At 41.4% G+C, this 27138-nt stretch overlaps 1 protein-coding gene across 2 annotated transcripts in view; it reads right to left on the minus strand.

Annotated features, from left to right (window-relative positions):
* Window positions 1-10681, minus strand: part of LOC135933757 (TGF-beta receptor type-2-like) — a 32180-nt gene extending 21499 nt beyond the window's left edge. Inside the window, exon 1 of one of the 2 annotated variants that reach the window (XM_065471923.1) lies at window positions 10638-10681. Coding sequence is in view for 1 of the 2 variants with exons in the window: in XM_065471914.1 (XP_065327986.1) it covers window positions 883-955 (73 nt within the window). In the remaining variant the exon portion in view is untranslated. Of the gene's footprint in view, window positions 1-882; window positions 1112-10637 lie in introns of those variants that run through there. The other variant, XM_065471914.1, reaches the window with a different exon arrangement.
* Window positions 10682-27138: the final 16457 nt, after the last annotated feature.

A 27138-nucleotide genomic window follows, 5' to 3' on the forward strand; every position in this document is an offset into this window, starting at 1 on the left:
TGGCTTTTTTGGCTTTGTTTTTGCTTTCAGGGCTTGTCTGCACTGAGAGACGCCTTCACAAATAAAAAAACAAAAACAAAACAAACATGAAAATATCACACCTGAACTCCAGACTAAACTACGCCACAGAGCAATTTTAAAAGTCTGCCCAGCGGACTGGTGAGGTGTTTTGAAGTAAATCAGCACTGAAGGGATAGTCCATGCCTGAGTGCTGTAGGAAGGTGGCTGAGCCTGAGTAATTATATCATTAGAGCAACTCCTCTGAAAGAGCATGTCATTTTAACCCAGGAGGAGGCGGGCAAAGGAAGGGATGAATGGTAGTAATTGTCACCCAGGGCTACATATAATTGCAGAGAGGTGGGGGGAAGGATTAGGAGCAGCCAAAGCCACTTGGTGCCGCTGGGACTGAGTCTGAGACAGATGAAGGTAAAACACTGTCTTCCTTAAGGGGGGCCGTTAGACCTGTTAGCACTGTGGCTACACATCAAAGATGCAGATAACCAAAGGAGCGCTATAAAGACTGGTGACTTACAGCAGGTGATGTCTTCCCAAAGCTATCGCATTCGCACTGATGAAAGTTGCGACAGAGAGACTCACGGAGTCAAGTGAAGCTAATTTACATTTGAGACCACATTAGCAAGTAAAGTGTCCTGAATAAACAAGGCTTCGCACCTGGGTATTTTCTTTTTCCGTAATTTCAGCTAAAAGCTAAAGAAACACCTGTTTGGAAAAAAAAGCAATTACAGTGTCATATTTTTGCCCAATAAATAAATAAGTTAAATCAATTGTCACTTTGTATCACTCCGCTTCTTCTTCACAGAGTCCGCTGAAATAAGTTCCGAAGCTTTGACTACTTTTCTGAGAGTTTAAAGTTCAACTCACCCGCCTCCTCGAGCAGACTACTACCAAAGAGTATCATTCCACACCAAAAAGCGGAAAACCGAAGTAGCTCCATTTAGACTGTGCGCTGCCCTCTTTCTCATTAATTTGCCGAAGCCTTGACAGCGGGTTAATATCCAGTCTCCGCGGACTTTCTTCGGCCCGCCTGTTGCTCCTTTTTAAACGCCTTCACGGCTCCGGGAAGACGAAGGAGAAGAAGCAGATTGGGTAAACACAAGGCAGGACTTACCCTATATGACTCACAGTATGTGCGCATTTCATGAAACAGGAAATCTTCTGAAGGGGTTGGACAGTTTTTTTTCTCTTCTTCTCGTATTCTTTTTTTTTTCTTCAGGTCAGGCTCATGCGGCTCTGAAGCATGTCATTAAGAGGCTGAAAACCAGCAGAGCAAGACTAGAAATGACACGCTCAAAAATAGCTTAACCGCCTATAGGCTTTTAAGTCAATGCAAACACCCTTTTACTTCAAAACAGTCACTCGTTGCAGATCTTATTTAGAGCTGTCAGCTTTGAAAGGTAGCTGCTGAGTTCTGTGTTTTGGATTTATTAGAGTGTTACTGCGTTTTACACAATAAAATCTCAGCACATTAAATTCACTTAAATGTCCCCATCCAAGTTTAAAGTTTAATTGCTTTCGTCTGCTGCTGCATGATTTTGCTGGAGAGGATCGAGGCCCACGGTTTGTCAAGGATGACATGAGAAGCTGTGAGAGTATCTTTATATCTCACAGTGTTGGTTTTTATTGAAGACACACAGAGGTTAAGTCCACTATAACACCGATAAAATACTGGTCTATTGCCAGGGTTTTGCAGACATGCTTTTGCTTTTGCTTTTCTCTGCATACTTGAGCTGTGATGTCAGGTTTCAGTTCTGACCCTGTAACCCTTTGGCTTATAACTCTTTTTCTCTTTTTTTTCCTTTTTTCCGAGCTGTACTTTCTATAACCACCAGCTCAGTGAACTTTATTAGCACCTCTTAATATTACTTCTGGCAAGCCGGCTTCAGTGTAGGTGCAGTGTCGAGTTTAAAAAAAAACAAACATCAGAAGATGCCTCAGAATAATGATCATCATGTTTTGAGATGGTCTTCAGTGATAGTTGACTGTACATTTTAGGCATACAAATTCTAATACAGGAGGTTTTAATGTACTCTTAAATAGTATGGTGCAAACAATCTTAGTCAGTGGGTGTGGGTGGTTAGGTTTACACGAGTGTGTGCACGTTTTTATTCAAGCCTGCATGGCATTCAGCCACCCAGCACTGCATGATGGGGTCCAAGCCACAAGGTGGAGATCCCACAGCGTTGTGAGGCAGCTCCCCACAGATCATAGAAAACCTAAGTAGATCACAACATCCTGCTGAGTGACCACAGCACCCGAACAAAACGCCTTCAGAACTTTATAAATATACTGTGTACCAAACTGTGTGATTTTATCTGCCTTTGCGCTACAGGAAGCACAGCACACTCAAGTGTGCCAAGAAAGGCTTATTTACACTTTTAGCCCCCCCTCCCTAAACCTTGCACAAGTTTCTCCATGCACTTCTACCTTTTGAATGATTTTTTTTTCCTAGTTCATTGCTCAAACACAGATAAACAAGCACCAGGTAAACATACAGGTGCTCGCCGTTCTTGTAAACTTCTCTGGTCAAGTGAAAAGATCAACGGACCAGCCTGATAACAAATCTCTGGATTCATGCCTTGGGATAACACCGGTGGCAAACACGCACTGCATGCATTATAAAAGGCTTTTCAGGGATGTCAGTCTCTTTGCACATCTGTGTCTCTGTAGTTAAAATAATGATAAAAACAAGTGTGGTGTCTTTCCCACACAGGATTTTCTGCATAAAATGTATGCTCATTTCTTACAAGATCCCTTCCCCCACATGTGCCTACCGGAGGTATTACACAAAAGGAGATGACACACGGGGATATTGATTCATCACTAAGTGCTAAGCTGAGGAGAAGGCAAGTACTCAAAGTGAGGAAGATGCTGAATTGCTGATCGGGTCACTGAGCCACTTTAATAGGTACACCTATTTAACTGCTTGTTTAAAAAATAAATGATTTTTTAACAATATTTTTTCAGCTGTTTGTTAATGGAAATCTCTAATCAGCCAATCACATGGCAGCAACTTAATGCATGTAGACCTGCGCCAAATGAAACACTAAGATTCAAACCTGAATATCTGAATGGGTATCAAAGCGGTTTAAGTGACTCTGAAAGTGGCATGTTTTTTAGCACCAGATGACCTGGTGGGAGTATTTCAGAACCTGCTGCTCTACTGGGATTTTCCCACATAACCATCTCTATGGTTTACAGACAATTTCTTCTTTTTTGGACCGATACTCACTGAGCCGCAGTTCTCCCAGTGAAAATGCCTTGTTGTTGCCAGAGGTCAGATAAGAAGGCCAGACTTCATTAAGCTGATAAGAAGGCAACAATAACTAAACTAACTACTGGTTACAACCAAGGTATGCAGAAGAACATTTCTGAACACATGACACATGGGACCTTGGAGTAGATGGGCTATAGCAGCAGGAGACCACACTGGGTGCCATTCCTGTCAGCTAAGAACAGGAAACAGAGGCTACAGTTCACACAGGCACATCAAAACTGGGCAACAGAAAAATGGAAAACAGTTTCCTGCTCTGATGAGTCTCGATTTCTGCTGCAATTCTCAGGTGATAGGGTCACAATTTGTTGTAAACAACATGAATCCATCCTGCCTGGTATCAGTGATTCACACTGCTGCTGGTGGTGGTCCAGCGGTGTAGGGATATTTTTTGACACAATTTAGACCACTTAGTACTGACTTAGTATCATTCAACCCCAAAGCCTACCTAAATATTGTTTCTGACCATGTCCATCCCTTTAAAACCACAGTATACCTATCTGCTGAAGGCTGGGTAACGCTCTGTGTCACAAAGCTCAAATCATCTCAAACTTTTTTCTTGAACATGACAATGATATACATGACAATTACCAAACAAACAAAAAACAAACAAATATACTACTAATATAGTCTTAAGTTTTAGGTTAATGTAAATATATTTTTGAAATCTGCTGCCGAAGCAAAATGGGTGAGAAAATTTACTCACAAGTGTTTTATTAACCAGGATTTGTGTTGCTGTAGGAGTCAGGATGAAGAATTGTTCTCACAAAGAGCAAACCTCCTTAATAGAATTTGTATTTTGTCCAGTTTTTACAGACATATCATCAAGAAATCTTGATCTCCAGGTCACCTTCAAGGTTGGTGATTCATAAAAATGCTTTCTAGCCTTTAAGGTGTATGGACTTGTATCTGAACAGATTCCCTACCGCCTCAGCAGAGTTGGTTTAGTCATACTTCTTTGGGGTGTTGTTGGCACAGCAGTTATAAAAGCAAGCAAGCTGCAAGCCACCGACCTCATGCTGTCTGTATATACAACCTACTTTCAATCAGGACTTTGTTACAGGATAAAATGCACAAGTTCTGCTTATGCCAAAGGAAAAACTGCAGTCCCATGAGAGCAGCAATGTGTATTTGCACAACAGAAAGAAATTTAATGCAACTTGCAAATTGCTGGTGAGAATAGTAGCAAAAAACTAAAACAATTGAGTCATTTTGAATCAGTATCTTCTTCACTTGAATTGCACATGATTAAGATGCCTGCCTACGCAACTGGAATCTGAAAGCTTGTAGATGTCAGCCTGTCAGGTGTCTGCGCCTCAGGATGTGCCTCTTCAATCATTCAGATGCTACTTTTGCCCCAGAGAGCTCACATCCTCTCTTACAGTATTACAGTCAAACTGCACCAGTTACAGTACAGTGTTGTTTTTTAGGGTTTCAGGTTTTTTTAAGGATTAAAATGACTGCATACTCCGAGCTAAAGAAGCGCTGAGACTAAGCAGCACTCCCCCATAACTAATGACCTAAATCTGGGGGGGGGTTACTTGCAATTCTGTTAATACATCTTCCTAACTACCAGATAGGCTGTAATCTGGCACACATGGGGTACACACCAGACTGGTCACCGGTCCATCACAGAGCTAACAAACATAGACGCACAAGACAGACAGTTCACACCCACATATGCACCTACAGCCAATGGACCGTGGAAAATGATGCAACCTGAGAAAAAAAGAAGGGCTCCAGACCAGCAGATTCAAAGCAAGAAACTTCCCTGCACTGCTGTACCTCCCCTTCACGAACCTCTACCTGGTATTACAGCACCTGGTGAACCTGCAGTCAGCTGAGACCGTAGAAGTCACTTGGATGAGTGATGAAACATTTTTTCTGCCACTGAAAACGCTATGTCCAGTTGCAAGTAGCGGTCGGTAGGTAGGTAAAATTGGTTGCATAGCGCATGCTGCTAGCAGGTTTCCACAGTTGCCTTGTAGTTTGGATGGAAGATGTTGCTGACATGTTCGTGAACACTCGGCGAGTGGTAGTGAAAGTTTAAAAAGTGCCATGCGAAATGTTTTTAAAGTAAAAGTTGCACCTTTTAAAAGGTTTTGGTTATTAACTTTAATATACGCAAAAACTACACAGATGTGCAGCAAACATGCCCCATATGGTGAAGGTAGGTAGGTAAGATAGAGCACAAAATAACGTTTTACTTCATAAGTTCATGCACTTTGCCACAAATTTTACTCAGTGCTCAGGAACTGTGAGGCAGATATGTCCTGCAGGAGGGTCACACAGTCACACCTAACAGCTTTAGTGACACAGTTACATGGCCACAAACAGTAACACATGTTCCCACACAATGGCTTGGCACAGTTTTCTTGGTACCACTGGCGAACCTAAGGAAGTCGAAATGGCCTATTCTGACAACAACAGGCTCTCTCTGTCTTCTCCTACCGCTGTGAACAGGCTTTGTCCTTCAGCATTAGTCAGACCCTGTGAAGGAAGGGAAAGTTTATCTTGAAGGCTCAAAAGGTTACAACCTTTGGTATCACATCACTTTTAGGCCTATTGTTCCCAGGCATAAAATTGATATGTGTCTCAAACTGTGCCAAGACTTGTTTTAGAAAGAGAAGCAAACATGTGAACAAACGCTGCAGCATGTGACTCCCCTTTTCTGTGTCACAGGGAACATCCTGTTGCTCCGTTTAGATTGTGTGCAATGGTGAAGCAAAAGACGTGAGATGAAACAACAACAACAACTTTTATCTGTACCCAGCATGCGTGTACCTGTGTAAATCCAGGCTAACCGCACTGAGTATTGCATGCACTTACGTAACACAACGTTGTGGTAGTGCTATTAATTAGAACACAATGTAAATGTGAAAACAGATCCTTATTCTAAAGTAACAAGACAAGAAAGCAGAAAAAAGAGAGGATGAAACAACAGAAAAGGGAGAAAAAAACTAGGAAAGACAAAAACCCACCAACATGTCAGCTGATATTGTTTGGAAACCATTTCTTCCCTTAGAGCATAATGGCACACATCAAGCGTTTCAGCGGCCCTCGCCACAAATGGCTTGCATTGAAGTATGTAACTGCTTAAAGGAGGATTGCACAGCCTAGGCTTAAACCAGCTTCAAGTCTGTCCTGTCATTGGCCTGTAACTACATCTGTGGTGCAACAGAGCAGAGAGAAGATGATGAAGATGATGGTCATGCCATTCTTCAAACCAAGATTACAGGGAGCGGACCATTTAAGCAAAGAGGGGAAAGATTCATTTGCCCTGCTCTCAATAAAATGTTTCAATATGGGTCCCTAATGTGGCTGGAGATACGGTTACACACATGCATACTCAAGGTGGTTCATGCTGAGAGGTATTGCGTGCTGTTTATCGGAGAATTTCATGCATACTAAAAAGGAAACGTATGCTTTTTAATCCGATCTCTGCAGTGATGAAAGATTTATTTTGTTTGGGTTTAACAACCTTTTAGATTCTACCTTTAAGATTAGGCTTACGTGTTTCTGTATTAGTGACACTAGAATGCATAATTAGATGTCATTAGTTTTTCATTGGGATTAAAACATTCACTTTAAAGCTGCAAAAATGATTACTGTGAAGGAGGCATCCCATCGAAATGCAGTGATCGTATCACTTTCCTGTTCTTTACTTTATATCATTTTAGTGGTTTATTGGATTTTTATTATCTCGCTTTACTTTCTTGCCCTCATTGGTGTCATTTTCTTATGAACCAGCTTTTTTATTTGTATAATAGAAAAAAGCAAAACCTTCACCAAACGTAAAGAATGATTAGAACCCATCCTTTATTATTGCTAACACTCAGAGTTTACGGAGGTCACTTGGCTCATTTTGACTTATGGCAGTAGGAAAAGCACGTAATAAAATTAATGACTACTGAAAAAGCTATTTGGACCTAATGGTTTACTTCCAGGCAACGTTAATATGAGTAAATCAAACTCAAACTACTGTGAAAAGAGGTTGCACCTATTCTCGGGTTGTCTGGGAGTAGCCTACATGTGGACCTAGATTCACTGCATACAGTCATTATGTGAAATCAGTTTTATTAATATGTTCTTAAATTACTTAAAAGATAAACCTCTTCTTCCACTGGATTTCTAAGCTTCAGAACTTGAAATGTCAGTAGTCCAATGCACCGTAAATAAAAAGAACTTTATGGTAATTTATTGATCAACCTAAGGCAAAGTGCTTTCATTTCAATTCAATTTTGTCTTTATAGCACCAAATTACAGCAACAGTTGGCTAAAGGTGCTTTACACTGTAAGGTAAAGACCCTACAATAACACAAATAAAACAGAGAAAATAGCCAAATCTATGAGGAAGCAGTTTGGCAACAGTCGGAAGGTAAAAATCCCTTCTAACAGGAAGATGCCTGTGGTGGACCCAGACTTGGGGAGTGGCAGCTATCTGCCACGACCGGTTGGGATTAGGGTAGGAAGACAAATATTTGAGAGGTATAATATTTGGAATAAATGCTACATTTACCTTTTAACAGCAGCGGAAACACATAATATTTCAGCTAATTTCCATAATGTGGCACTGTAAACCTTAAACATCCCACATCCACTTACAATGTTAATACAAAGGTTCTTAGTATAGTAGATGTGCCCAGAATAGAATTAGACTGTTGTGAAATTGAAGTGGTGTTCAAAAAATTGTTAAGAAAATTTGTCCTCCTAATCTTTCTCTCTTTCTGGAGGATTTAAGGTGGACTTCCTGGAGGATTTAAGGTCCGAGTGCTTATCTGGTTACACGGGATGTACACATGGATCGAGAAAACTGCATTCACAAAGACGTGAAACCGTCCGCCTTTCAAAATGCATCCACTGAGCGCGCCCAGTGATTGTGGTTTCCTGAGTAAAGCCACTTCTAATAAACATTCAACATCAGAGTGTTTGAAGGGCAAGTCCTCCATGGTCTCAGTGGCTGTGTGCATTTTTACAAACATCTGCAGAATTCCTTGATGAGACCAAAGATTCCTCTGTGTGCTTCCCATGGGAAAGGCTTAGCCGAAAGACCCAGATGAAACAACGCTGCAGCCAAACGAGGTTTCCGCAGTAACAAATGGCAACAGACAGTATATTAATGTCACACACAGAGGCCTCCCCTACCCAGAGGGATCCCTTTGGACTCAAGGGGGCTCCTAAAATACTACTACAAAAAGATCACTTTGGCATTAAAGGCAAAGTTAGAATAATAATTGGTTTGCTGACATTTATCCTTTTATTAAAAGTCAAATAATGTATTTATCAAATAACTCTTTAATCTGCTAGTTATGTGGGGGCCTGTAAATGTAATTGGAAGCCACTGTGTTCTTCTAATTATGTGATAATTGCCAGTTTTTATAGGTTTCACTACAAATTTAAGTCCTGTGATTTCATATCACAAATGCTGTTTGAGCACCATTTCCCTCATTGTATGATAAAGAGGAATTTTAAAGTATATTCAGGTTTTAAAGAAAAATGGAAATTCATAATCCATAAAACCCCGGACCTCTGCTGAGCCGAGGCAGATCCAAAACCACCTAAATCCTCAAACCCCTCTGCACCTTTTTTTTTCCTGTCACTATGATGCGTCTTGTCAGGTGAAGACAGGAACTTTTTGCAAACTTCTCTCTGCTAATCGTATTCTTGCAGCTTTCTTTGATCTCAGGCAAACAGTTATATGGAATGCCACCTGAAAACATCCATCATACAATACAGTGTAACCACTACAATGCTTCCTCTGAGTATGGGGTGGATGTGGTTGCTGGTGGGTACATGCTGGGTGTGCCAATACAGGAAACAGCACTCATCCTGTGCCACCTTCTGCTCTTGTTGCAGGCAGGAAATACCAACATGACCCGACACTGATAAGCACGAGGAGCTGAACCGTGGCCACGTGGTAAACACTGTAAGACAATAGAGAAACTGTATATTATGTATTTATATGTACGTAAGAGTGAGAAAGCAAGAGATGTTATCTGTGTCTATACCAGCATATTATTTCAGACTAATTCCATCTTAAAATGTTATTGTTTCTGCCTCAAACTGCACTTTAGTGCTGCTAATGTTGTTTATTAAAGCGAGGGGTGAACATGATGCGTTACAGACTTCAGTTGTGTTCCAGCGTTATTGCAGTAGATAAACACTTGTAATACTCTCACCCCAGAGAGTGTGAATGTGCTCTAAATGTGTTTAACATCCACTACGCAGTCAGCCAACACGTTCGCCCTCCTGGCCCGCTGAGAAATATGTCAAATATTTTAAGATGCACTTGAAAAGCGTCGCTGTGACGTCAACAGACCAAATGGATTTAATTTAACGCCTCATTCCATAAGCTTTCCCGCGGCCTAGGCAGTCATTTTCCCTCGCAGGTTTGTAAATTTACCATGACTGTGAACATACGTTTATTCTCAGCCACTCCGTGGAAATTGGAGTCGAAGCTCAGGCTCTCGTGGACGACTTTGATGATAGAGAACCTGCTCGCAATTTCTACTTTTCTAAGCAAACTTTGCATGACACAGAGCGAGATTGAATCTCTGTGTGTTCCCTCGTAGCCCGCGCATCAACACAGCACGCACATGACAAGAAAATTACAACCCTCCCCTAAAAGAGCCATTGTAGGCTTTATTCAGTGCAGCCACTGTGCTGCAGTCGCGTATAGTGCAGCTAATGAGGCTCAGAAGAAGCTGCTGGTGAAGTATCACAAAATACTCTCCGGTGGATACAAAGTGTGTAGATTTACACATGTCAAGGTTGAATACGGTTCAATAAACTTCTTTCAAATTAAATTGACTTTTTCCATTTGGACAGGATTTCACATTCACTCATTTTCCCCATCACATCTAATGAAGTTCATTTTGGCTTTTGGACCGAGGCACTTATTTTTCTTTCTTTTTTATTGCCAGATCCCAGTGAGCTTATCCAAACAGAGTGACTGCCAGGTATCTCGCTGTGAGGAATTTCCTTACAGAGCACCCCCCCTCCGCCACTGACTCTCCCGACACCGGCACGATTTAGACATTTCGGGAAATCAGACTTCAGCTTCCAGTTCTGCTGTGGTGCAACAGCGAGACACCGGGGTTTTTATTTATTAATCATTCTGGGTGGAATTTCATCAGAAAGTCTAGTTTTAAATATGGTGTTCTCAGACAAATGATACTCTCACTGCGAGTTACTGGCCATGCGATGAAGATGAAGGCATTTAGATGAAAAATAGATTCAGCATTGGCTCCTTGGTGTCACGTTTATATTAACTAACAAAGATGATGCTTATTTTTTAGAGGAAATACAGCCGGCAGAGTTAATTTCAGAAGCAGAAACGACTTACCCGAGTCTTATCTTCCACTGCTAAATGTTCCCGTCTCTCCTGTTTAGTTCTACATCACAGAGGGGAAGAAAGAGTGTGTTTGCCACATTGTTAAAAAAAAGGGTCTTACAGCATAATCAGCTGCTGCATGCACAATACCAACACTGTCAGGGATGTGTTGGCCTCTGCTGACATGGATAACACAGCCAGTCTTTTCTTTGTTAAGGCTGCTCTTTCAAGCTGTTCTCTGTCTCTGGCTGTAAAGATCAAAACTCTGAATGCTTTAAATGTTTCAGAAGAATGTTGAAATTTTGCATGTTGGACAAGAAAGCGTGTTCATGGCTCTTTTTTAAAAATACAAGATTAAGAAATCCACGGGCATTCAGAAAAACCAATATATTACACTGAATCTGCAACATTTATACGCCTCTCTCTCTCGAGCAGTAGAGTGGACCAGGCCTAGGGCATAATAGATTAGCAAAGGAAGATTTCCTTAAATGTGCTTTCAGTGCGCTAAGATTAAATTTTGAGTGGGAGTAGGAAGAGCAGTCCACAGCGATCCATTCAGGAATATATATTCTGGCATAATGTGTTCTACGTAAAAGCCCATTTTCCCCACAGCAGCCCATTTTCATGCACACTGGTCCTGTCCTAAAAAAACTGCAGAGGAAATGGCCCACACTGCGTTTATTTCCAGGACATCCTCTGCGGTCCAGCCTCATTAAAATGCATTGCCGTCATGGCTCAACTTATACTTTAAGTTGCTGCCTAAGCGCTTTGTTTCAAGTGGAGCTGGCAGGTGCACTGAAATTTTAACCTGAGCGCGGAAGCACGTGAGATGAAAAGGTTAAATGTATACGATCTGATAATCGTGACAGAGAAAAAAAGAGAGAAAGAGCGTATGTGCATGTGTGTGTGTGTTGGTCCATCTGGCTTTATCGTGTGGAGGTTTTCCATTTGACCCTGTCTGCATTATCTGACCGCTGGCCCAACTACAAGAACAATGACAGCAGTGGCTGTGCATTGCAGGATTGTTGTATTGTAGGAGCAGGAAAAGCTCCCGCTGGTTGCTGCTGTCTAGAGGAAAGAGTGTGGTTCAATGAAGTCAGCCACAAAATTACAGCTCACCCTCATGAATTGTTTCATTTAAAGCGGACCTATTGTGTCAGAGACAGTTAGCGGTGTGCTCAAAAAGGAAAATGTTGCAATAAAGTATGCAAAATATTTCGAGATAACAGCTTGCATGACTATAAATGCAATTTCCTAGTTCTGACCCATCTTATTATACCTGGAATGACTGTAAGCTGTTATAAGACTAAGGAAGAGACCGTTTTTGCTTGGATGGGTTAAAACATCAGGACAAAGATGAGAATATTGATATTAAATCAGCACGTCAGCCATATTTGTGTTATTTTAAATTGTTTCACTGCTCAAATATTGGCTGTTCTGTGGTTTCATATGTGTGTTTGCCTTTCCAAAAACCCCCAAAAAGTCACACGCTGTAATATTTTCTTGGATTGTCTGAAACTCAAAGATCATTTCAATAAGCTTATGCAGTGTTACAGCATTTATTTCCATCTAGAGTTGATCTATCCAAACCTGGTAGCTTTAAAAAAAAGAAAAAGAATATCACATTTTGTGGCCCACTTGCAGTACCATCATGGAACACCAGGGGGCCGCAGTCCACACTTTGAGAATCAGCATCGATAAGCCATCCTGTAATCCTGAGGAGGTTAGAAATTAGATTCACTCTGTCTTAGTGTATTAAAATATTATTAAAGAAAATGACCAAAGGAAAGAACATTAAAAAAACGGACTGGCAGTGAATTTTTAGGCCGGATCTGGAAGGAGAAGTCCTACAAGCAGCCTACTCAAATCTTGCTTCAATATAAATCTAGTCAGAAAAAGGACAGGTGCAAGGTTTCTCTCAGTCCAAAAGCAGGTGAGTAAAGTCGATCCAAAACTCTGCCACTCATAGTAAACAGTCCAGAGTTCAAACAGAAAGAAGAAAAACAATAGTGTTTGTGTTACATTATGATCTAATATGATGTTATGTTCAGCATAATGGAGCTCTATCTCACAATTTTTGTAACTCTGGGAAAATCCTGTTTAAGTAAAGCCTTTCAGACTTGTCAAAGATGTGTTAGGATGCAAGCCTCTCTTTCAACTACATCTGATATTCTTGTCTGTATAGCTGAGTGTGAAGACATGAAAGCGTGTATTACCATGCGCCTTACAAGTAGGTAGCCCATAACTGAACAGTGTCCCACTGGTTTCAAATGGAGAAGGGGAAGAGGCTTAGCTTGAGACCCTTCGTGATTTGGTAGTTATTTGTTTTTTTGCATATGTCTTACAGTTAAACATTTAAGAACGCCAAACAGATTTTAATATTAGACAAAGACAGCCTGAGTGAATACTGATTAGGCTCTCACCATGGAGTCCCAGAGCTTTATAAATGGTTTCTAACCCACTCCAGACAGAAAGATGTCAGTGACTTTGTTTTACAGTTGGTCTTTGTTTACAGTGATTGAAGCTAAACCGCTTCCCCTTCTCCATTTGAAACCGGAGGGATACTGTTGAGTCAAACCTTCTTGTAAGTCACATGGTAGCACAAGCTTTTATGTCTTCACGCTCAGTTTTACAGACAGAAATGTTAGCAGAAAAAAAAGCACTGCAAGTCGGTGAGGAAGTTTGCCTAGCAGGGCTTTGTAAATAAAGAAAGGCATGATATATTTTACCTTTGGCAAAAAACAGGCTATATTTTTCCACTGCATTCAGTCTTTATGCTAAACTAAGCAAACCAATTCTGGCTTTAGCTTCATATTTAATATATGATTATGCTAAAGTCTTTTCATCTAACTGGTACTCTTTGTTCAGCGGTGCCAGTGAGCAGACTTCTTTACAGGTTTTACTACATAAACACTTGGAAAGTTAATTTGAGACTTTTCTGGTCTTTCTCATAACCTCCCATCGGCAGTGATAAATGAAGACTCCACATAGACTATGTTATACAGACTATATATTTACAGTGACTACTCATCCAGCCCCCCTCTTTCATCTAATGAGGCTCCGAATTCCAGATGTTCTGACTGCAGCAGCTGCCAGCTGTATCCGTCCAGTGCATCACCACTTTCCATACCTCTGCTATCTCTGTCTTCTTTTCAGTTTCTGTTCAGATTCTCATGAAATCTTTTTAGTACTTTTCATGGAAAAGCACTGAGGAATGTCCTGGCATTCGGACACGGCATCATTAGCCACAGTCTGCACACTGCCAGCTCCATCCTGCACGTCTTAATCTTCACCGCTGTGTACACTTGTTGTCCAGCTGGCGCCATGGCAACCAGGCTACATTTTAGTAGACCTTTGCTATGCTATCTTGAGTTAAAGAGGAATACACAGACATTTGGGCAGAAGGGCAGGAGGAAAAGCAGTAAAGAGAAGCATTAAAACCAGAGCACATAAAGCAGAGCACTGTGGCAGAGGGTGGATGAAGCACTTCTGCATGGCTCTGTTGTTCTTCAATGATTGTCTGTGTATGATGGTCGGCCCTTAGCGCTCATCATTAGCCATTTACAAGCTAAACCAGAGAATGTACTGCTTGTCAGAAGAGAGGCCCCGACTTGCTTAAATATTGGAATATATTACAGTCATAACAGTGTTATTAGAAGCAAACCAAATCGCTCATGGCAACATAGCTGGGCCAATGTCCAAACACATGAAATAAAACAACAGCATAACACACTATTCTTATATAAGCTCCAGGATAAAGCTGATTTTTAGAGGATAGCAGATGTTTTAGGCTCAGTTCCTATGGTAATCATGTGGCAGCCAGAACTGACCACCTTTTACATGGGTTACAGCATGCACTCATGTGGCCGTTTCCATGCCAGGACATCAAAAACATAAGCATTTAATGGGTACAGATTATTTTTTGGGGGAAACTGAAAGCACTGTGGACTGAGAAAGTATAATTATGCAACAAATTAAAAAGAAACGACTCTGCCACCAGCATGTGTTTTCAAGAGTGCCAATAAACTAAATTTTTCAATCATGTTTCGTATTTTTTTGCCATCGTTATCACACACAGCATTACAAAAACAAACAAGTGCCGCCCCCGCTAACAATCGAAAAGCTCGTCACTGCAGAAAAGCGATTCAAACTGGAGTTATAAACCTGAATGACTGAGTTTATAGTCGTCTCGACTTATCACCTCAAACTGGTTTCCCTGAACTCACTGCCATGTTCAAGAAACCAGTTTGAGATGATTTGAACTTTGTGGCATGGTGTGTTATCCTGGTAGGCTCACATAGGCTGTGGTGTTTAAGCAAAGCTTAGTTGATGCTAAGGGATGCAAAGTTGGGTCATGAATATATCGCCCACAATAGCAGCCAGAACCAATGATAGAAGGCAGGATGGATCCATGCTGCTTTCACCAAATTCTGATCCTACAATAGAGAATCAGACGAGACGAGAATTTCTTCTGTTGTTCAGTTTTGGTGAGTCTGTGTGAACTGCAGCTTCAGTTTCCTGTTCTTAGCTGACACGAGTGGATGGAGTGTGGTCTCCTGCTGCTGTAGGCTTTGTCCTTCAAGAGTTCATATGTTGTGCTTTCAGAGGTGTCCTTCTCGGCTAACCTGGTTATGCTTAATTGTTTAATTGAGTTACTACTACTTTCCTATCAGCTTGAAACAGTTTGGCCATTCCCCTCTGACCTCTGGCATCAACAAGGTATTTCCACCCACAAAACCACAGAGAACCACAACCCCACAGATTGTTCTGTGGAAAAATCCCAGCAGATCAGAAACATTTCTGAAAAACTCAGACCAGCCAACCAACCACCATGTTACATTCAAAGTCTCTTAAATCACCTTCATTTCTCGTCCTGATGCTCAGTTTAAACTTCAGCATCTTCATCTCGATCATGTCTTTGTGCCTAAATGTGTTTTCGCCACGTGATTGGCTGATTAGATATTTGCATTAACAAGCAGGTGAACAGGTGTACCTAAGATGTCAAACGTAAACTCAAAAATGTAAATGCAGCTTGAAAACACTAAAACACCATACAAATAACAGAAAAGAAGATTTTCTGACCTTTATATAAAACACTGTATTTATTTCAGCCTCGATGCTGCGACACTGTCATACTGGTGCTCCAGTGCTTTCCTGGTGAGTGTGTTTTTACTGGAAAAAGTCTGATTTTTCAGAAGAAAACGACCAGATGGTTTCCAGGAAAAATTCTTAGACATATAATCACTGCCAACTGGTCGCTGGGCTAATCTTTCAACAAAAATGCAAACAAATAATAATGTACAATTAAGTGATAAATTCATGTGGGTTCACTAAATTCCTAAATATTACAACAGTGCAGACAAAGGCACGAGCCAAAGGTACATGGAGACGTCTACAGAGCTCTCTCTGTAATCAGAAAGCTAAAAAACAGAAACATTTTCTATCTTGCTTCATAGTTTTAGCCATGATTATCAGAATGAACTATAGGACAGGTTCAATTATCACCACTTAAACAGTCTTTTCTGCTTGTCTAAAACTGAAAATTCTCATTGTTTTTCAAACTCGGTTGTGTTTTTATTTTTTGGTCAGGTTTGTCCATTTCTTCTTCACAGCCAAATATTTGAGTTACATAACAATCTTACTTCAGTTCTTGAGAATTTCCTGTCTGGAATCACTTTTATTTTTCAAAACAAAAACAGCCCCGGGAGTTTCAGAAGAAATGTTTTCATCTGCTTCTATAACCAAATCAATGGTAACCACTTCTGCTTAGATAAATAGAATAAAAAAGGGGTTTTCTAGTAATTATTTAGCTGTTTAACATGTAACACTGTGTTCCAATGAAAGACAGATCTCACCATTACTGAAAATAAGTCATTAATGATCTATGATGAAAAGCTCCATTAATCAATAATTGTCAATTAATGTTACCCCCCCCCCCCCCAAAAAAAAATAAATAAATAAATAAATAAAAAATAAAAAATACAATAATGAAGTTAAATCAAAACAGAGCTCAAAGAAGACAAAATGTTCTGCAGACACCTTTTATGTTACACATCATTAATTTCAGCTTGTGATCCCGTAACACTGCACCTCAGCTGCGACGAGACTCTCGGGCTGAGAGTGTTGAGTCACATGTTCTACTTGAAAAAGTTGAATTTCTTCATAGGAAATAAGACCAGACAGTCCCAAAGGGAAGATTTTTAGACAGTTAATCTCTGCTTTTGGCCGTTTTGCTCTGTTTTGTCCCGAGGCCTTATCTGTGGCTCGCACATGCCCTCCTGCGCACACTTACGCAGATAAAAACTGATACAAAAAATGGGGTCATAAATTCTTGTGGTTTGGCTAAAAAATACAGACATGCTTGAACAGAAGTTGGCACATGTAGACATGTACAGCACATGTGGGAGCACTTAAGAAATTTTTACCCCTCCCCCCCACCTCTTACTTCGGCTCATGTCGAGTTTCTTTGTTGTTCATGAGTGGGTTAGTCTGCCGCAGCCATAACATGTGTAATGTACCAGAACTGCACACATTAGAAAATATTCTGCTGGTCTCCAGAAACACAGCAGCGAGGCTGGTAAGTGGGTCTGAGTAAGTAAAAAAAAAGAAATGTTGCAGTCCCGCATATCAACTCAAGCTGTGTAAGGTGTGTAGGTGTGCATGTGCAGGGCATGGACCACTGACCCAGAACAATCAGCGCTCATTTCTTTGCTCTGCTTATAGTCCACAGTACTTTGCAGAGTGTTAAATCCAGAACCGCCCCAGTCAATCAACACCAACCTTACAAAGACTCCGACACAGCACTTCTAACATATTTATAGTGAGTGTGGTATTTCCCCCTGCTTGTTGCCCTTAACCAAGTCCACCTCCCATTGTTATTCTTGCTGAAGAGGGCATGACATTTGGTATATGCACCATTCTTTCACTGAGCTCTCATAACACGCTGCCTGATGAGGGCAAAGGGTTATCCAGATGACAGATGGAAACGAACGCTGAGCACTGTGGAAAGCAGGAGGACCGACCGTGACATTTGCAACTTCACCATATAATAGAAAATGTAAGATGAACGATAAGATAAAAGTAAATCAATTACCACATCACGCAGGACTGTAATCAAAGCTTAACAGACAGAAAGGAATAGTGCAGATATTTTAGACAACAATAATTGTAGTTAGAAAGTTTAAAAATCACCAAGATAAAAGTTCGTGAGTTCATGGGTTTTACTAGAACTTTTAAGTTTGTTTAGATAATAATATTTGACCAATTGAGAGTGTTGTGGATTTTCATTTAGAATAGGGAGATCTATGACTTCCCTTGTCTCCAAATACTGTCCAAGCCTAAGCTAAACTCATCTACTGACAGGCACTGAATTTTCCATTTAACTCAAATATTCCTAAAATTTTAGGATCTGTTCAATAGTGTTATCTGGGCCTTTAAGCTACACGTTCAGTGATCAAAGCTGTAGGAAAGGGTGGTTTGCAGTGCATCACTAAAGCAAAACTCATTTTTCTTCCCATCATATAGTTCCTAACACATCTGGAGGGGCAGAGGTGCGTTGAACTTTCCCTGGTGCTGAAGATATGTTTTACGGCCTCACATGTAGGTAGCTTACACTGAATTCCGGTTACAGTTCCACAAACCTGCTGCTGGCCCCTGGAGCATGTGTGGTCTTCATCTTGTTGCCAGGAGGAGTGTTTATTCACCTGCACGCTCTTGCTGTAGATCACGTCCCCGGGCCTGGGAATGATAGTGAGCTATTAAGACCTCATCCTGCAGTCCTTGAGGGCTGATGGCTGCAGGTGAGAAGAGGGGAGGTGAATATTGATTTTTCCTTTTTTTGGTGATTTTTCTGCTCATTTTACCCTCCTCTCCAGTTCCTTCACTAGACAGAATATTGCATCGCTTTTGGGATACTTTCCATTGAATTGGAAGAAATGTTGCGTTTGTAATATAATTTTGCATTACTTACAACCTCCAATTCTACAAAAGTTGGTAACATTTAAATAAAATGTAAATAAATGTAAATAAAAACAGAATGCAATGATTTACAAATCCCATGATGCCACATTTTATTCAAAATAGAGCATAGAAAAAATATCAAATGCTTAAATTAAAACATTTTACTAGTTCATAAGAAATATTTGCTCATTTTTAAGTTGATGGCAGGAAAATGTCTTTAAAATTTAGTTTCTCAGAAGTAAAGATAGGCAGAGGTTCACCAATCTGCCCCCCCCCCCCCCCCCCCCCCAAAAAAAAAAATCTAGAACAAACAAACAAACAGACAAAAAACAACTGCAAATTTCAAAATAATGTTGAAATTGTGTAGTCCTTGAAGTTCTCCTCACCTACAGTACATAATATTATGAAAAAATTCAGAAAAGTTGAAGAAATCTCTGTGCGCAATAAGGGACAAGGCCAAAAATTAGTAGTAGCTGTCTTATCTTCAGGCCCTCGGGCAGCACTGCATTAAAAACAGGTGTGATTCTGTCACGAAAGTGTCTGTGTGGGCTCAAAACACTCCCAAGACTCTCTGTGAACACAGTTTACTGTGCCATCCACAAATGCAGATGAACAAAGAAGATGTCGTATGAGAACACGATCCAGAAATGCTGAGCCAAAATTCAGTCACAATATACTGAGGCAAAGTGGAAAACCTCCATACCATCAATAGTGGGGGTGCATTAGTGCCTATGCAGCTGGCAACTTGCATAATTTTGAAAGGCACCATTAGTACTGTAAGGTATATGGAGGTTTTAGAGTAACACGCTCCGATCCAGATGACATCTTTTTTAGGGAAGGCTTTTCACAACAATGCTAACCTGCATACTGCATTTATTACAACAGCAGAGCTTTGGAGTCCAAGAGTGCTGAACAGCCCTGCCTGAAGTCCAGACATTTACAACAAAGGAAACCCAGAACTGTCGAGCAGCTAGAATCCTGTATCAGACAAGAACGGGACAACATTCCTCTCCCAAAAGTCCAACAGCTGGTCTCTGCAGCTGGTTATTTTCTCAGTTTAAACATTTGACATGTTTTCTATGTTCTATTGCGAGTAAAATATGGGCTTCTGAGAGTTGCAAATCATTGCATTATATTCATCTAGATTTGTAGATGACTTTTTTTTGGAACTGAGGGTTCATGCACGTGTCTGTATTATTAAAGCTTTAAAAAAGTTCCAGTCACTCTGCTCTCTCATCTGCTGCTGCTACAGGCTGTGGTGATTATGACTGTAGCCATGTGATAACATGGCTGTTGCTGTAATTGTGGCTAGGAACTTGCAAGGTTCCTATCAGTGCAGCGACACAACTGTGCTGGCTGAGCGCGCTGTATTGGTAACACATTTGCTAGAGCTGATCAAATACTACAGGATTAGATCTTGTGTAGCAAAACAATTCTTCACTGGTAGTTTGTCCAGCATTTGCAGTACTCTCAGCAAAGTCCACACCAGCTGTAGTTGCATAGCTTTAAGTCAGAGCTACTCTCTGAGGTAAAGCAAAACAATGTTCAGAAAGAAAAAAAGACGATCTGCATCGTGACTCTTAGAGAACAGCGGCGCATACAGATCAAAGCCTCTGATCAGCTAAGCGTGTTCAGTTAGTAAATACCAGCCTTTAAAGCGCTGAGCTTTAAGTGAGACTGCAGTCAATTTTAGATCCCTGTGAAAGTCAAATCACTTGACCCTTACGCTGAACTTTAAAAGCTCTAACACGCCCCTTCACAATTCTTCAGCTTGTTAAAAACTAATCAGATAGTAAATAAACCGGTCGGCCAGCTCAGTGAAAACACAGCATCAACTTCAATCATGAGAATTTTATGTCCTTCCTTTTTTCCCCCCTGCTTGAGGAAACACATGTTTTCCTTCACGCTGACTTTTGATCTCGAGTTACCTCAGATGATGATTCTGGATTAATACCAATTTAATACGTTTGATTTGGCTGTCATTTCAGATTGATTATTGGACTGTGTTCCCCCCTCATTTGACTTGAAACTTAACCAGCTACTCAGTTATTATTGTAATATTATCACTATTTTTTCCTGCTCCACCACATTAAGTGCCAATTTTTCCGCAGTTCAAAAATTGAATGAACTCAAATACATCTGAAGCCTTCACATGTGACCTTTCAAATTACCGATGAAATCAAACGGGATTGGTTGCATACGGGTTAATGACAGAAAGAGGGGCGCTCACAGAGTGGGGTCTCTCATCGTATCCTCAATTAACACCTATTGTCCTCAGTTTATTGGGAGCAGAACCGGGCCCTTGACATAGACCCACAGCTGCACCACCTGGGGAACAATGCCTTCTGCGCAGCCCCCAGGATCTCCTGGGACACAATTGTTTAACTAATGTCAATTGAAAACTTCAATAGGCTTTGGCTGCGCTCTCAATTCCTGCAACACAATGATAGTAATCCATCAAGGGAATATTGAAATGGAGCTGCTGTCAGAATGAGTGTGTTGCCACATGGGATTCTATTGTGGATGAGGGGCAAGGTATCCATGTTTTTCATTTGTTCTGTTGGTTTGAGGAGCACATCTGGCAAAGACGTTTACACCTTGTTTAGAGCGGGATGTGATGAAGCTCCTTAAGTAGCCGAACAGCTTTAAACCTGCATTTGTCACTCGTTTTTGCCGCTTGGGGCAGAAGAAGCTACTTAATGACCTAATAAAGTTGATACCACCAAGACATGAGCAGGTGATTGCCTTTTTGGACCTTCAGCATACATGGAGCAACATTAGCATTCAGTCGGTTAGTTAATAGACAAAAGTCTCATAAATTTAAGCATAAAATGAAACGGCTATGTTCAGCAGCCAGTCGCTAACTGTCTGTGATTTAATGCTGGGTGGGTAGAGTGCAATGTGTTTATTGAGTTGTTGCAGAAAACAGCTGTGTGGTGATGAGAGCACTGAGCGGGAACCGAAACAGTCGAGCCAAAATAACAATAAGCTGAAAAATGTGTCTCCAAGCTGAGAGGAAACACAGAGTCAGGTGGTAATCACCACTCGCTGATTACCAACAAATTAAATAACATAACAAATATGTCATTTGGCTGTTCTGCCCAAAGCTGTTACAGATGCTGCTGGGAAACGAAATCAGTAATGTTGTGGATAAGGTTGGACAGATATATAACTTGGTTAGGAAACGATGAGATAAAAAAATCTAATTCAAGTTTGGGGTCATGTATTTTGGACCTCTTTAATCGAGTGATTCTGTTGCTCTTGATAAGTCAGCGTGAAACCACAGGTCCAAACAGCCTCGTTCGTGTAGCTGTGAACATCAGTGTAGTAAGAAAAGTGAAACTGGTCCATCTTTCAGGTTGGAGTCCAGCCAGTAGTTTAGTCAGATTATCTAAATGAGCAATTCACAGCCCTAAAAAATATATTAATGTTAGAAATAGCACAACTCTGATTGACAACACGATGCAGCATTTCCTTTTTTCACAGTCTTATTGCTGCTTTCTGTTTTTTTACTCATTGAGGTTGAGTCTCCATTAATAGCTTTCCTTTTAACAACTTACAGGCAGCTCTTCGTTTTTAACAATTTCCCTGCCAATGGCAGGATATCTAAAATACTGACATACAGAGGAGTTCATGGTTGGCTCACTGACTCAAAGATGTCCTCATCCTGTGGCTGTAAAACAAGCCCAAGTCATGACCCCTCCACCACCGTGCTTGACAGTTGATATGAAGTGTTTGTGTTGTTATTCTGCATTATGTGGATTATGACCAAACAGTCATGGTTGTCTAATTTTGCTTTCATAAACGTTAACTTTTACCATGGTAACTTAAGCCTGTAGAGTCTGAGATGTACCTTTTGAGGTTTTTGACGTTTCTCTGAGCGGTGCATGGTCTGACTTTGGGGGAAATTTTCTGGGACTTCCACTCCCAAGAAGACTGTGGCATTGTATTATTATTGTATTGTAACACATGCTGAATGGTCCTGATCAGCAAACTGCCAAAACTTCTGCTTTTATAGAGGCAGACATATTTACTGATGATCAATTAATCAAGTAGATTTGATCAGCTGCTACTTTCCTACTTACCTTCTTACCTTCTATGGAAGCAGTAAGAATGTGTGCCTGTACTCAGTTTTTCACAGGACTGCACAGAGCCCTGAATGGCACAGGAAATCAGTCTGAAAGTGCAGCAGCCTGGTGTCAGAGCTGGAGGTCAGGCAAAACATTTATAATTTTACCTTTAACCTGTCAATGCAGCCCCAGATCTCAACAGTTAAACTAGTAAATACAGACACGTTATGATCATAGTCGCTGGCTAAGTTGTGGTAAAATAATTAAGCTGTATCACTTTCAGCTCGTCTAAAACTATTACTATCCACTAATGCGCCCCGAATCTAATAGCTAGGAGGTGTAAAAATCTGAATCTTGTATTCTTCACCTAATGAGATATCCATATTTAGTTTTGTGTAATGAGGCTTCCTGGCCCAGTGTTACTTTCACATATTTTCGGGATTAAACAAAAATTCTCCCTCACAGCACACAATCTCCCTCTTGGGTATTATTTAGATTTTAGCCCAGCAGTGCAGATACTCCTTTCGGTTAATTATGTCTCTCTTAGTGGAGTCTATAATAATAATAAGGAAGCACCAGGTGTGTTTGTCGGTGCTGATGATCACAGATTCGTACGAAATGCTTGCACTGCACCTGGAAGTTTGGGATCATTAAAGGTCCCAATCAAGGCAATTTTGCTGAATTCTCCAGATCGATTGGGAATAAAATCCACTGCGTTCAACTAGCCGGAACCTGAAGCTTTACTACCCCAAGAGGTCTGTGCAGATCATTTGTTGGAGGCTGATTGATATCCTTTACAGCCAAAATAACGGTTACATCTAATTACTGGTGCTTGTTTTGTGCTGCGTGAGTCATGTTTATTACATCAGGACAATTTGGAAACTGCTGGCCTAGCAATCAAAGCGCCCTGATGAAGACATGCAGCAAAACAGAGCTTATTAAAGCCTTGCTTTGTTTCGCTGCCCGTCTTAATTAACATTACACCAGTTTTTCAACATTTTCATTTGATTGTGCCTGTATAAAGCAATCCTTCACACTGAAATGACACCTTGCTGTAATATAGATGTTTGCTCTACTGTTAAAAAACCCCAAAACACATTCACTCTCTCATTCATAAACCTGCCTCTCTGGATAGATTCACCGCTGTCACAGTGATGCTCCTGCCTGGATTTACCATCAATTCCCACTATCGATTACAAATGTTGCACCCAGGAACCCTGAAAGGATTGTGTTTATCCTATATAAATGTGCATCAAACAATTTGTGGAGCAAGTAGGGCATATAAATTGAACCCGCGTCCAGGCTCTTCCTTACTAATCACTGTATATATTCAGCAGATGTTTGATGACAAGGCTGGTTGTGTTGAGTACCCCCCAGTGGAGATGTCCTTGATCTGTATCCAATGTTGTTGGTGTGTATGTGTGTGTGTTTAAAGAGCTGCGTTCTCCCTCCTCTGTGAAATATACACACAAGATAACATCTGTGTTGGTATGCTGCACCCTTGTGGTGCTCAGCTGCTACATCTCTATAAGTCCAGATAAGGAGGCTGCCTGGTTCCAGGGGAGTGAGATTCAATCTGTGGCATTTCACTCGATAAAGGATCCCACTGCATTTGCCCAGATTTTACAGCCGTGTGGCAGAGAAAACCATGGCACCTCGGAGGGCTCGCTCAGAGAAGTTAAATGTTTTAAATTGCTGTAAATACACATCAACAGTTATCTCTGTTGAGCGCTGAGATACTTCTGGATATTCAGAGGAAGGGTGGTAGGAAGGAAGGAAAGAAGGATGGGAGGACGCTGCATCTCCCGGGAGTTGAATCATGTGCATTAAGGTGCACACACACACACACACACACACACACACACACACACACACACACACACACACACACACACACACTCAATCCTAGCAAGTCAATTGTTCTCTATTAAGACATCCTTTGTCTTAGAGTGCCGGTCTTGTTGCCTTGATCTTGTAAAGACGTCTCAGGCAGCAGCTACCGTGCAGCGGCGGTATTGACAGTACAGGCGTCCTAGGAGTCGACAAGGACAGCAATTGATTGGGCCTAAATGAGAGTGAAGAGGAAGATTGATTGCCATCGATCCACTTCCTCTTCCAGCAGAATCCTCCATCTTTGATTATGACCACTTTACGTCCAATCAAGCGTATGGGAGCTGCGATGGTGGGGTGGGGTATGAGGATCCCATCGAGAGGTATTAGCTCCATTTGCGAAGGCTGTAATTATGAGAGGATGCGAGGGCCCAAGGTCAACACGCAGCAGGTGCCATCAGCCTGGTTCATAATGACAGGGCTTCCTCTTACTTCCCTCTGCAATTTAGTCATATAGATAATAGGCTGTGGGGGAGATGGTGTATCCTGTGTGTGTGCGTGTGTGTGTTCCTCGGAGGATACTCGGTGCATAATAAATGTTTCAGTAATGATGGCTTGAGGAGAGAGAAACAGCTAGCTGTGATGAAACACAATCATTTGTGAAGCAGAGTGAAAGATAACTGCACTCTTTGATGCTTTTTTTCCACATTTTTTTATTGAAAGCTTCATCAGAGAGAAAAAAACAACTCATAAAATCCAAATCCTAACATCCACAGATGTACAGATAATTTCTCCAAGATCACACACACTGAGCAGCGTGTGCGAGGCGTGACTGTGTCCTCCTCGGCGCTGAAACGAAGAAAAGTGGAAGAAAAAACCCAAAACAAACCAAAAAAAAAAAGAAGAGAAAACTAATAATAAAAAAACTAAACAAAATAAACCCCGAAAACAAATTAAAAACCGCTCTGCTGTCCTAATAAATAGTTCCTCTTTTTATCTGGTAAATGAGTCCCATGCCTAATGCACTCTCTGTGCCGGCTATCTTAACATATTCGGTTGGCCATTTCCTAGTGATCATTAGATTCTGGATTTCTCAGGGAGACGTTTGAACTCCACGAGGGCTGTGCTGGCTGGCTGAGTGGCTGAGCTCCTGGGGTTGTGTGGCCAATCGATCAGCCCTCATCAAAGGTGGACCGAAGCATCAATTAAAAAGCACAGGGCCTCGCTCTTGCGGGGAGGGGGTTAGCTGGAGCAATTTTCCCACTGCATTATATGTTCGGAGAGAAAGTGTGTGTGTGCGCGCAAGTGTGTGATTGTGCTGGTCTGTGATGACTTATTGAGCCACAGCTCTCCTTTACACTCGGTCTGTGAGAGTAACTCTGAACTACTGTTTTCCTAACACACGACAATCAATGAGGAATGGCTACGACTCCGTTCACGACGAATGAATCCACAAGAGCCTCGTGAAAACTGAGCGTGACGTGTAATACATCTAATGAGTTTATTCCTTTGACAGTGCGGAAGCCACACTACATAAATGATTTTCTGGGGCAGATTTAAGGAAGGCGGCAGTGATTGTGAGTAATGGTGGGAAAGGGACGGATTGGGTTTAAAAAAAAAAGTCCTCCTTAAAGGCAGTGAAATAAGCACCTCGCCATGAAAGACTTACACCGGAGAAAACCGGGATGTAGGTAACATCTCAAGATCTGCACTTCATTAGGTATCTCAAGCTCACAGAGGATCAGAGTCATCTTGTAGACAGTGTGTGAACAGAAATCACACACCCTCTCTCCCCCCCCCCCCCCCCCCACACTTTGCTCTGAACGTACAGTATTTTTTCATCTTCCTGCATCAAACAGAAGTTGGAAGAAAATGCTGAGCATCGGATTCGGGTTTCTTTAAGGGTTTCAGATGTGTGAGATTTAGATATGAGACAGAGGAATGTCTAAACACAAATTTAAGTTGTTCACATCATGATTGCAGAAACTTTACGACAACTTTTGTGGCACACTGGCAGCAACTGGTTATCCTCCTGACAGCTGAGTAGGGAAAAAAGAGGTGTAAAGAGCACCAGTAGGGCCCATAATCTGAAAAACAAGCCAGCATGGATATTACCCCTACAAACTGCTGTCCCTCCTCAGTGAGCAGGCATCACATTGGACTACAGTCCAGGGGCCAGTTTCACTAAAGCGATTTGTGAGAACCCAGATGGTAGGATTTGCAAATTATTGTTGCTTGCAAATTTTGATTCCAGCAGGACTCTCACATGCTCGTGCACCGAAGTAGAAGAGAAGGGAAAATGACATTGTCAAAACTTCTCTCAACAATGGACAATGCCTCCTTTTCTGGTCATAAGAGATCCCTCCTTCCTTCCATGTACTTTCTCATGATTAAATTTAGTAAATATCTCAAAAGTAACACCCTTTTTGCACCATTTATCTGGGTCCAGGTCACGGGTGGCAGCAGTCTAAGCAGAGAGGCCCAGACCTCCCTCTCTGAAGCCACGTCCTTCGGCTCTTCTGGTGGAGCATGCATTCCCAAGCTAACCGATGCACATGTTCCCCTCCAGTGCATCCTGGGCCTGCACCAGGGTCTCCACCCAGTGGCATCCCAATTCCCAGGAGGCATCCTAATCAGATCAACTACTCCAGATG

This window comes from Pelmatolapia mariae, linkage group LG22 (genome assembly GCF_036321145.2).
Source record: "Pelmatolapia mariae isolate MD_Pm_ZW linkage group LG22, Pm_UMD_F_2, whole genome shotgun sequence".
Lineage (NCBI taxonomy): Eukaryota > Metazoa > Chordata > Actinopteri > Cichliformes > Cichlidae > Pelmatolapia > Pelmatolapia mariae.